The sequence below is a fragment of the Schistocerca serialis genome, chromosome 2, assembly GCF_023864345.2.
Source record: "Schistocerca serialis cubense isolate TAMUIC-IGC-003099 chromosome 2, iqSchSeri2.2, whole genome shotgun sequence".
Taxonomy (NCBI): Eukaryota; Metazoa; Arthropoda; class Insecta; order Orthoptera; family Acrididae; genus Schistocerca; species Schistocerca serialis.
In genome coordinates, this window is record NC_064639.1 from 1,151,129,264 (window position 1) to 1,151,142,094 (window position 12,831).

The 12,831-nt window shown below is 43.3% G+C and overlaps 1 protein-coding gene across 6 annotated transcripts in view; it reads left to right on the forward strand.

Moving 5' to 3' along the window:
- LOC126458609 (UDP-glucosyltransferase 2-like) overlaps positions 1-12,831 on the forward strand; it is a 622,880-nt gene that overhangs the window by 575,300 nt on the left and 34,749 nt on the right. For all 6 annotated transcript variants that reach the window (XM_050095772.1, XM_050095774.1, XM_050095771.1 and 3 more), the window contains one exon: positions 11,663-11,885. In XM_050095772.1, coding sequence (XP_049951729.1) covers positions 11,663-11,885 — 223 coding nt within the window. The remainder of the gene's footprint in view (positions 1-11,662; positions 11,886-12,831) is intronic.

Below are 12,831 nucleotides of genomic sequence, written 5' to 3' on the forward strand. Positions count from 1 at the left end.
CAGAGCTACAAATATTACACGCTGAAGTGCAATGTTTGTTTTGAATCTTAACACTGCCTTCTGAACGGAGTTTAGAAGCTGCACTCCTGCCTTCCATCTTCAATGTCCCAATCTGACCAGCTCTGCCACAACCTCCACCCTACTTCTCTACACCACTGCTCACGAAAGCTGTGACTCAAGGTTCATGTTCCAGTCCGACACTCATTTTTAATACACCAGAACGTTTCATACACTGATAGTGTGTTAGTTGTAAAATGTGTCTAGTCTTTCAGTCATCGAACACGTTTCTCGAGAATTCCACTGAAATTATAAGCGAGGTGTAGCAAAGCTAATGCAGTGAGCGTTCAGCTACGATCTACTCTCTTCTGCAAGAAGAAAGTCAGTACCAAGACTAAGTTATCTGTGCACCGTTCAATCTTTCGACCAACTTTGTTGTATGGGAACGAAAGGTAGGTGGATTCAGGTTACCTTATCAACAAGGTTGAGGTTACGCATATGAAAGTAGCTAGGATGATTGCAGGTACTAGTAGATGGGAACAATGGCAGGAGGGTGTCCACAATGAGGAAATCAAAGAAAAACTGGGAATGAACTCTATAGATGTAGCAGACAGGGCGAACAGGCTTAGATGGTTGGGTCACGTTACATGCATGGGAGAAGCAAGGTTACCCAAAAACTCATGGGTTCAGGAGTAGAGGGTAGGAGGAGTCGGGGCAGACCAAGGAGAAGGTACCTGGATTCGGTTAAGAATGATTTTGAAGTATTAGGTTTAACATCAGAAGAGGCATCAATGTTAGCACTGAATAGGGAATCGTGGAGGAATTTTATAAGGGGGCTATGCTCCAGACTAAACGCTGAAAGGCATCATCAGTCTTAAATGATGATGATGATGATGATGATGACTGTTTCATTAAGGCGTTCAGAATAAAAGGCTAAGTAAGACAAACGTGTTTTTTGTTGTGTTTGTGAACAGAAATGACATTTACACGATCATTGCAGCTAATTGAAAATATATAAAATTTTCAGTGTTTTGTGGCAGGAGAAAGCAGTGTTATTCGGTTTGGTACGTGATTTTAAAATTTTGAAGTTGAACTATTTTAGGAATATACTATAATCTTCTCGCTGTAGAAGCCGCCTCAATTCGCAGAAAACAGTCTAGCTTTCGATAGCTGTCTTCTCCATCGTCATCAGGAATAAATGTCGCGGACTGGCTGTTCTGGCACGATGTTTCGCTTACGTAGATGGAACAGCAGTGTCTGGAAACGTCCAGAGAGGTCTGAAGCGGCGCATTTGAAAGAAGGCTAGTTTGGTAAGTCAAGGACTCAGCGCCAAGTTTCAAACTCTCACTGCCGCCTCCCTACAAGTGTCAAATATCAGTCTTTGCTTTCTTTCGATATCAAACAGCCACCACCATGCCATTCTAAGTACACACCCTTGGTCTCTGTTAAGTCAGGTGGAATTTGTTCTAATCTGGTCCGCCTTCAAGGAAGATTGTCGTCATTTCAGTTTTCTTATGCCCATGTTCCGAGCATGGCTACGCCCGACTTCTGAAGCTCCCTTTGTTTAACAACTCGTGAGGTCTCAGTGCATCACTCAGTAACTGTGTGAAAACCGTGTCCTATGAATACGCGACCATATCCACTGGGGACACCACACACACCGGAAACTCGATGTGCGTTGTCTTTAACGGAACACATCTCGTCTCTTGGAAGTGGGACTGGTCTCAGTCCATGTGTCTGCAGCATGTGTCCTATGTTGCTGGTCGTTACTACACAGTATGGGAGGAAAGCAGCCGGTTTCGCTTCTTTCTCACACTCATGAGGCATCTTTCGTCGCTGGCACCTAAAAGCTTTTACAGTATCTCCCTCGCTGCAATCATTTTCCTTGGACAAGCCTCTCAAACGCTGCAATTCAGACTGGAGATGTCGCTAGAAATAATTTTCGCCATGTGTACTAACGTTCTGATGCTGCTGTGTTGTGCACAGGATGGTGAAAACTGAAACTTGTCCGCGAAAGGCAAAGGTCTCGAGTGTGAGTCTCGGTCCAGCACACAGTTTTAATCTTCCAGGAAGTTTCATATCAGCGCACACTCCGCTGTAGGGTGTAAATTTCATTCTAGAAACATCCCCCAGGCTGTGGTTCAAATGGCTCTGAGCACTATGCGACTTAACGTCGGAGGTCATCAGTCGCCTAGAACGTAGAACTACTTAAACCTAACTAACGTAAGGACATCACACACATCCATGCCCTAGGCACGATTCGAACCTGCGACCATAGCGGTCACGCGGTTCCAGACTGAAGCGCCTAGAACCGCACGGCCACACCGGCCGGCGCCAGGAAGTTTCATATCAGCGCACAATCCGCTGTAGAGTGAAAATTTAATTCTATGGTGAAAACTATTTGCTTTCAAGTAATGGTCTTGCGTTGGTTTCCTGTACGCTGAATTATCAAGCTAGCCTCCAGGCTTTTATTCAGCTAAAGCGTCCAAGAACGGATTCCTGCCCTCCGTCTCGACAGCAAATTTAATTTTCGGTTTGACACTGTTCATATGATCGACCAAGTGATGCAGTACATTTTCACGGCGAGGCCATATCAGGGTACCATAGGAATCAAGTTGCATGCAACATCACAGAATTCAGAACTTGCTCCTCAAAGCGCTCCACGAAGAAGTTGACGATGACAGAAGCAATGCTGATGCCCTCATTGTCCCATCCATCATCTAACATTCGTCACTGTATGGAAAGGTCATTAATTTGTCGCAGAGCCAGTGAACGATCCCAAGTGAGAATTGTTGGGCTAAAAGATCTTGTCTTATAGTGGTACCCATGTAAAAAGTAACAGCTCTTCTAGGTTAACTTAATGTCATTTTGGTGTACCTTAATTTTCCTGAGGGCCTCAATGAATGACTGCCAGTTAACAACGTAGTTTTCACAGCGTCCACGTTTGGATGCTGATAACTGAGCGAGATGTTTTGACAGTCTGTAGGTGGGTGATGCAGTTGCATTAACAACGGCCCTAAAATCGACGCCTTCTTTGTGTGTCTTCGGCAAACCGTAAAGCCTGCAAGGTGGCGGCTCATGGCAGTTCATTTGTTCACCACTTAATCTGGCATACAAGACTTCTTTAACAACTGACGTGTCTTCCCGATATTTGAAACAAACGGTACTTGTGAAGCCGACTGTGGCTTGAATAACCAACATAAAATACAATTAGAAAAGATGAAAGTCTCGGATCATGTGTCATCATATTGGAACTCTTATAAAGCAGACGACCGAGATTGGAATGCACTGCTGCACCTTTAACAGAGTAGAGGATGTGGGCAGGCGCTGAGTATCAAGCGAAATCAAAGACGAGTGCTTGATGTTGGCAGGGACCGGAGGCGCCGTTTCTTTGAATCACCTGATGTCTCTAACCCTGCAGCAGGCCGGACTGTCGAACTCGCCTTACTTTGAATGCGTCACTCCCTTATAGGAATGTTTAGCATTCATATATGTGTGTAGCATGTGTGGTTCATAACACCTTGGCGCAAGCCTGAAGACCAAAAATAACAGAAGACCTGCATACAAAAAAGAAAACTATTAAGTGACCATTTGTTAAGAGATGATCGCTAGAAAGTGATAACTGAGTAGTTTGCAGTTCCATAAATTACCTGTGAATGATGAAAATCACATAATATAAAGGTGATAATAGCAGTGTGCTGAATCTGCAAAATTTATATGTTGTGTGGTAAAGTTAAACAGGGAAAGACAGCATGACATCGCCTACAGCAGGGCGTGATGTTAAACACGCAGTGACGGAAAAACAAAAGAAGTCTCAAAAAATAATTGTTTGGACACAAAACTTGTTAGAAATTTGGTAAAAAAAATACCTTTTACAGACAGTCAAGTGCTTACTGAAGCTTGTTCATCAACACTGAAATACAATTACGTCCTAAAATAGGTAACTTCACAAACCTTAAGATTCGCTTACAATCAGAATACAAAAGCTAAATGAATCGAGTTACTGTGTGTGACCACAAATCGAAAGTAGCAATAATCAGGTTGTCAAAATTTATAGGAGATTTTTAATTGCAATGAATTCCTCGAGCCAAAGTCATTTTGCAAACTCGGCTGCAGTACTGTGGACATGGATGCCGACAGCACACCGATTGGTAGGCGGCGTCAGTTCGACTGACAAGAAGTAGAACAGGAGTAAGAGTGAAGGAGAAACGAAGTTTAATTGCCTAGACTATTGCAGCAAATTGTTTCAGTGTGCCATTGCATCGAAAGGGCCTCACATGAGAAAGTCACTCCACCAGGTACTCCAGATACACAAAAAAAAAAAAAGACAGTGATCTGGAGAATACAGTTTCAGGACAAAGAAATACAGCAGAGCAACGGACACATAGGACTAACCTGACTATAGAAGATGTTGAAAGTGACCAACATTCATCTATTGGCGCTTTGGGGCCCCGCCACGTCCTCCACCTTCCATCATCTGTCATCTCTGTGGTCGCGTGTTCCACGCTAGGACTGGACTACTAAACCGTCAAAGAGATTTCCACGCCTGAACCGTGACAAAGGAAATCTCTAGAGAGAAATGAAAACTCGGATACGAGTATCAGCCGATGGCGACAAAACGCATTCTCTGAAAATTATTTCGAGCAGTTAGTTCACGAGCCCACGCGAATAGTAAATGGCTGTGAAAACACACTTGACCTCTTAGCAACAGATAATCCTGAGTTAATAACGAGCATCAAAAGGGATTCACGGATTAGTGAACACATGGTTGTCGTAGCCAAATTGAATATTGAAATCCCCAAATCCTCGAAAAATAAGCGAAAAGTATACCTATTCAAAATGGCAAATAAAAAATTCACTTTACGCCTTCCTGAGAGAAGATCTCCCCTCATTCCAAATTAATAATGTAAGTGTAGACCAGATGAGGCTTAAATTCAAAGAAATAGTATCGGCAGCAATTGAGAGATTTATGCCAAACAAATTAACCAAAAACGGTGCTGATCCTCCTTGGTACACAAAACGGGTCAGAACACTGTTGCAGAAACAACGAAATAAACATGCCAAATTTAAACAGATGCAAAATCCCCAAGATTGGCGATCTTTTACAGAAGCTCGAAATTTAACGCGGACTTTAATGCGAGATGCCTATAACAGTTTCCACAACGAAATTTTGTTTCAAAACCTGGCAGAAAATCCAAAGAGATTCTGATTGTATGGAAAGTATGTTAGCGGCAACAAACAATCAATGCCTTCTCTGCAAGGTAGCAATGGAGATATCATCGAAAGCAGTGCTGCCAAAGCAGAGTTACTAAACACAGCCTTCCGAAATGCCTTCACAAAAGAAGACGAAGTAAATATTCCAGAATTCGAATCGAGAACAGATGCCAACATGAGTAACGTAGAAGTAAATATCCTCGGAGTAGTGAAGCAACTTCAATCACTTAATAAAACCATGTCTTCTGGTCCGGATTGTATACCGATCAGGTTCCTTTCGGAGTAAGCTGATGCATTAGCTCCATACTTAACGACCATATACAACCGTTCGCTCGAGTGGTGGTGGTGGTTAGTGTTTGACGTCCCGTCGACAACGAGGTCATTAGAGACGGCGTTCGCTCGAAGAAAGGTCCGTACCCAAAGACTGGAAAGTTACACAGGTCAGACCAGTATTCTAAAAAGGTAGTAGGAGTAATCCACTAAATTACAGGCTCATATTGTTAACGTCGATATGCAGTGGGATTTTAGAACATTATGAATTACCTCGAAGAAAACGGTCTATTGACACATAGTCAACATGGGTGTAGAAAACATCGTTACTGTGAAACACAACTAGCTCTTTATTCACATGAAGTGTTGAGTGCTATTGACAAGGGGTTTCAGATCGTTCCGTATTTCTGAATTCCGGAAGGCTTTTGACACTGTACCACACAAGCGGCTCGTAGTGAAATTGCATGCTTATGGAATATCGTATCACTTATGTCAGTGGATTTGTGATTTCCTGTCAGAGAAGTCACAGTTCGTAGTAATTGACGGAAAGTCTTCGAGTAAAACAGAAGTGATTTCTGGCGTTCCCTAATGTAGTGGTATAGGCCCTTTGTTGTTACTTATCTATATAAACGATTTGTCCAATCTCTTGTTTAACTACGTTCCAGAAAGACTTAAGTCAGTTGTATTAACTACTTATTTCTGACATAATATGCCGGTTCCTTTATTTTAAATGACTTTCCTTAGTAATTTTGAGTATGGCTACTGCAGGATCTTCACTTGTCCTTGCCAACAGATAAATTTACCTGTTTGATTCACAAGATACTTTAATCCCTCTAGTGGTTTATTGTTTATTACATGGAAGTGTAATATCCATCCGATTACTTCATGAGAAAAGCTATTTTCAAATAAATTATCATAGAATAGATTGAATTTTATATCAGCACTTGATTAACTATAAATTTCGACCCTGATCATCCCCAGAAAAATGATCTTGGATTCCACAGTCATCGTAACTAATTTCCAGCAAGGTGAATCCATACTCATAGTCCGTACCTTATTTATCGTAAATGAATGTTTGCAATTAATTTGAGACGGTAAAAGCGAAAACTATATTCATGAATCACGGAAAGAGGAGGTGTACCTTTAAAAGGACTGGAGACATGGGAAGACATGGGAAGACATAGAGAAGAATGGAAAAGATGACAATGTTTGGCTTTAGGAAAGGTAAAGCCATCAGAGAGGCAGTTCTGATTCCGCACTTGATACTGGAAGCAAGACTGAAGAAAAATCAAGATACGTTCATAGGATTTCTGAATCTAGAAAACGTTTTCAACGACGTGGAATGGTGCAGTATTTTGAATTGTGAAATATTGAGAAAAATAGGTGTGAGCTACAGACAAAGACGTGACATACAATATTTACAAGAACCAAGAGGGAACAATAAGACTGGAAGACCAGGAATGGAGTGCTCATATTAAAATCTGTGTATGGCAGGGACGTAGTCTTTTGCTCATACTGTCCAGTCTCTACATCGAAGAAGAATTGACGAAAATATATATAAAAAAAAGGTTCTAGAGTGTGATTAAATTTCAAGCTGAAAGGATATTAGCGATAGGATTCGGTAATGATATTGTTACCCTTAGTGAAATTGAAGTAGAATTACAGACTTTTGGATGGAATGAACAGTTTAATGAGTGTGGAATATGGACTGAGAGTAAAGCGAAAAAGGTGAAAGTATTAGAAGTATCAGAAATAAGAATAGCGAGAAACTTGGTGGTCACGAAGTAGACGAGGTTCAGGGATACTTCTACTCCGTCACAGACTAAGCGAAGACATAAAAACAGGATCGCACAGGCAACGACGGCGTTCCTGACAGAGAGAAGACTACTGGCAACAAAAATAAGCTTTTATTTGAGGAATAAGTGTCTGAGAATGTACATTTGGAGTACAACATTGTACAGTAGTGAATCATGGTCACTGGGAGAAAGGGAACAAAAGAGAATAGAAGCATTTTATGTATCTTGAAAATCAGGTGGACTAATAAGAAATGAGGAAGTTATCCACAGAAGGCGAACACTAATATAAAGAAAGCAAGGGACGACAAACCTGGTTTAAGGTGTCAGAAATAACATCTTTGGTAGTAAAGATATTTGTAGAGTGTAAAACCTGCAGCGGAAGACAGAGATTCGACTAAATCCTGCAAATATTTGAAGATGTGGATGCAAATGCTACCACATGAAACCAGTCAGAGGAGTAATGACTCAAAAAAAAAAAGTAATGCTCAAAGAGAGAGAGTAAGAGCAGTTATATCTTGCTTTGATAGTCATAAAAAAAGTTTTTATTTACTTGTGCTTGCAAAGCTAATGAGAGATTAATTTATGTAAATGGAAAGTGCAGAAGGAGAAAGGAAAAGAAAGAGAACCCGGTGTAAAAGAGTACATGCCGGGAAAGGGGGATATAATTGTTGCATCCTAGTTCTGACACCAACTGTAAAAGAGTTCGTGGTTTGGGGATGGGGAGAGAAACTTGTGACACTAATGTTAATGTATAAAATGGCAGGGAAGGGGGAGAAGGTCGTTAAATATGCCTCGTGGCGGCAGTGTGCAGTATGTCGAGCGGCCAGGATTTGATTGTGGGCATCCAGGGCTGCCACTAAATGACAAAACAGAAAATTAAGTACAATGACGAGGATATACCGGGTGATGAAACAATCAGTATAAATTTGAAAACTGAATAAATCACGGAATAACGTAGATAGAGAGGTACAAATTGACACACATGCTTGGTATGACTGAGGTTTTATTATAAACAAAAAAAAGTTCACAAAATGTCTGACAGATGGTGCTGGACAAAAAACAAAAACCACATACATAAGTTCAAAAAATGTCCGACAGATGGCGCTTCATCTGATCAGAATAGCAATAATTAGCATAAGCAAGTAAGACAAAGCAAAGATGATGTTCTTTACAGGAAATGCTGAATATGTCCGCCATCATTCCTTAACAATAGCTGTAGTCGAGGAATAATGTTGTGTACAGCACTGTAAAGCATGTCCAGAGTAATGGTGAGGCATTGGCGTCGGATGATGTCTTTCAGCATCCCTAGAGATGTCGGTCGATCACGATACACTTGCGACTTCAGGTACCGCCAAAGCCAATAGTCACACCGACTGAGGTCTGGGGACATGGGAGGCCAAGCATGACGGAAGTGGCGGCTGAGCACACGATCATCACCAAACGACGCGCGCAAGAGATCTTTCACGCGTCTAGCAATATGGGGTGGAGCGCCATCCTGCATAAACATCGTACGTTCCAGCAGGTGATTATCACCAAGGCTGGGGATGATGCGATTCTGTAACATATCGGCGTACGTCTCACCCGTCACGGTAGCAGTTACAAAACTAGAATCACGGATTTCCTCGAAGAAAAAAGGCCCGATAACGGTAGATGTGGTAAACCCAACCCATACCGTGACTTCCTCATCGTGCAATGGAGTTTCCACGACAGTTCTAGGATTTTAGGTAGCCCAAATTCTGCAGTTGTGGGCGTTAATAGACACTCGGAGGGTGAATTGAGCTTCTTCGGTCCACAACACGTTACTCAACCAATCATCATCTACCACCATCTTTTGAGATGCCCACACCGCAAATGCCCTCCGCTTCACTAAATCTCCAGGTAACAGTTCATGATGCTGATGGCTTTTGTATGGATAGCATCGGAGGGTATGCCTCAGTGCCAACCAAACAGTAGTGTATGGAATGCCGGTGCGACGTGCGACTGCACGAGCGCTGACTTCCCCATGCATAGACAAACCTGCTACAGTCTCCAATTCGTCCTGAACTGTCTCAGCAGCATTACGCCTTGAGCTCGGTCGGCCAATATGGGGTCTATCGTCTAAACACAGCTGCATTTGTCAACGGACCTTTACCCGTTCGAATCGAACTATTAATAAAATTGGGCAACGGAATGGGAAGCGCTTCATGTTAACTTATGTTCGTGGCCGGTCGTGAAAAGCGGAGCCAGAGGCTCTGCCTTCCAAAAGGACGTCTCTTCTGCTCGAGGACTGCATTACAAGAGAGAGAAGCAACTGTGTTCAGCTCCGCAGAACACTCCAGCGTCCACAAACGTCATTGGTATCCCGTGCCCGCTATTGGCTAAAACCAATGGTGCGAATTCGATAGCAGTTTCAGCAGAGGGCTCAGGACGTCTCCTGTCAGCAGCTTCAACTGGACAGAACTGCCTCGGTTCTGAAAGACAAGCGACTTGTGTCACGTAGACACGGCGTGAATTACTCTGGGAGAAAACTTGTAAAGATTCCACTGGGTCTTTGAAATAAATTTTTTACACCAATTCCCTAGAATACTCCTTGACTGGCTGCCATCCTGTACACCGGGATCTCCTGCTGATTATGCAGTTTGGTTAACCACTCCGCCATCCGGACATAGTGTTAATCAGAATTGCGTGCACTACCTAGGTACGCCTCCCCGGCTGACCCTTGCTCACAACGAACACCTGCACTATGTGATCAAAAGTATCCGGACACCCCCAAAAACATACGTTTTTCATGTGAGGTGCATTGTGCTGCCACCTACTGCCAGGTACTACGTATCAACGACCTGGGTAGACAATAGACGTCGTGAGAGACCAGAATGGGGCGCTCCGCGGAACTCACAGACTTCGAACATGGTCAAGTGATTGCGTGTCACTTGTATAGCACGTCTGTAAGCGAGATTTGCACACTCCTAAACATCCCTACGTCCACTTTTTCCGATGTGATAGTGAAGTGGAAGCGTGAAGCGACACGTACAGCACAAAAGAATGACAGAGACTGTTGACTGACAGAGATCGCCGACAGTTGACGAGGGAGGTAATGTGTAACAGGCACAAATCTATCCAGACCATCACACAGGAATTCCAAACTGCATCAGGATACTCTGCAAATACTACGGCAGTTAGGCAGGAGGTGAGAAAGCTTAGATTTCATGGTCGAGCGGCTGCTCATAAGCCACACATCACGCCTGTAAATGCCAAACGACGCCACGCTTGGTGTAAGGAACGTAAACATTGGATGACAGAACAGTGGAAAAACGTTATATGGAGTGACGAATGACGGTACACAATGTGGCGATCGGATGGCAGGGTGTGGGATTGGCGAATGCCCAGTGAAAATCATCTGTCAGCGTGTGTAGTGCCAACAGTAAAATTCGGAGGTTGTGGTGGTGTAGTGTGGTCGTGTTTCTCACGGAGGGGCTTGTTGTTTTGAGTGGCACTATCACAGCACAGGCCTACATTGATGTTTTAAGTATCTTCTTGCAGTTGAAGAGCAGTTCGGGGATGGCAATTGCATCTGTCAACATTGTCGAGCACCTGCTGATAATGCACGGCCTGTGGCGGAGTGGTTACACGACAATAACATCCCTGTAATGGACTGGCCTTTACAGAGTCCTGACCTGAATCCTATAGAACACCTTGTGGATGTTTTGGACGCCGACTTCGTGCCAGGCCTCGCCGACCGACATCGATACCTCTCCTCAGTGCAGCACTCCATGAAGAATGGGCTGCCATTCCCCAAGAAAGCTTCCAGCACCTGATTGACCCTATACCTGCGGGAGTGGAAGCTGCCGTCAAGGCCAAGGGTGGGCCAATACCATTTCGAATTTCAGCATTACCGATGGAGGGCACAACAAACTTGTATGTCATTATCAGCCAGGCGTCCACATACATTTGATCGTGTAGTGTATTCTCAGTCGCTGTCCATGTCCTCCATGCTCACTACTTTGTGGTTGCCACAGGAGGTCGAACATAGCTGTGTGTCTGTACTGGAAGGTGGTGGATTCATGGACAATCTAGGGGAATTAGTTGGATGAATGTATGGTGTGTGTTCTTTCGGACACGCACTGATTCCCACATAAACTTCTGATGCAGCTGGCATCAATAATTCCTTCCCTTCCCTTTTCCTTTCGCCACTCTCCACCTTATATATACACAATAGGTGTCAAACCTACGGTTTCAACGCGATGCCTCTTCTTTCTGACATGCCTGAAACTACAAACACCAAGCACTCATATAATGGAGATAAAATTGTAGAATATAAATAAGTTCACCGGATAATTTTTCCTATCGGAAACGTTTAGAAAATTAAAGAAATATATCATATTTTTTAATGGTCTTGTTTATCGTAGGATATCCAGAAGTTCCTGGATGGAGCAGAGCATGGTGTGATCTACTTCAGCCTCGGTTCGAACGTGAAAAGTACTAACCTCCCACCTGAGATGATCCAGGATATTCTGCAGGTATTCAGACAGCTGCCACAGCGTGTCCTCTGGAAGTGGGAGAACGACTCGCTGCCTTCTCAGCCAGAGAATGTCATGACCCGAAAGTGGCTGCAGCAGCCGTCTGTGCTGGGTAAGCTGTCAGTAATTCGAGTCCTCCTGTACCATACATATCCTGAACTCCCAAAAGCATTCTTAATTTTACTCATTTACTCTGCACTGCATTCTATCAACATGAACATAGTATTATTAATACGTTATCGTCATTAATTTTCTGTCCTTCTGCATGCTGTTCCAACGGGTAGTGCACTTTGCTCTTGCACACAGTTTGGCCATGGCCATTCATCTTGATGGACTTATGCTTGGTAGTCATGCTCATATAAAAGGTTGTGCATTGATTGCGACAGAGCTGGTCTATCACACAGCTACCGTGATACGTGGCCTGGCCTTTGCTGCAGTAGGATAAGACTGTGACAAAAATGGGATAGGAAATGATGGAGGGGTGGGCTGAGCAGGTCTTACACCTGGAAGAAAGATCCACGTTGCTAGGGGTTGGGATTGTGAGTGGCTTAAAGAAACACTAACATGTTTTGCAGATTGGCGGGGCGACAGGACTCCACTTTAGTAGCCAAACAGCTGGTAACAATTCCCGTCTTTCTGTCCTCCAAAAAGCATACTTAATTTTGCACCTTCATACTGCACTGCATTCTATCTACATGATAATACTATTATTAATAAATTACCATAATTAATTCTTCTCACTCACACTGCAGTAGCAAAATATCTCGAGCCTTATGAATTCATATAAACATTTTAATTTAGCATCGAAAATAGAAAACAGAGAAAAGCAGAAAATTACGAGACTATCAGAAAGCGCAACATGACAAAGGAGGAACAGTTACAGGGAAAATGGAAAATCATGCAGGACTACACTCCTGGAAATGGAAAAAAGAACACATTGACACCGGTGTGTCAGACCCACCATACTTGCTCCGGACACTGCGAGAGGGCTGTACAAGCAATGATCACACGCACGGCACAGCGGACACACCAGGAACCGCGGTGTTGGCCGTCGAATG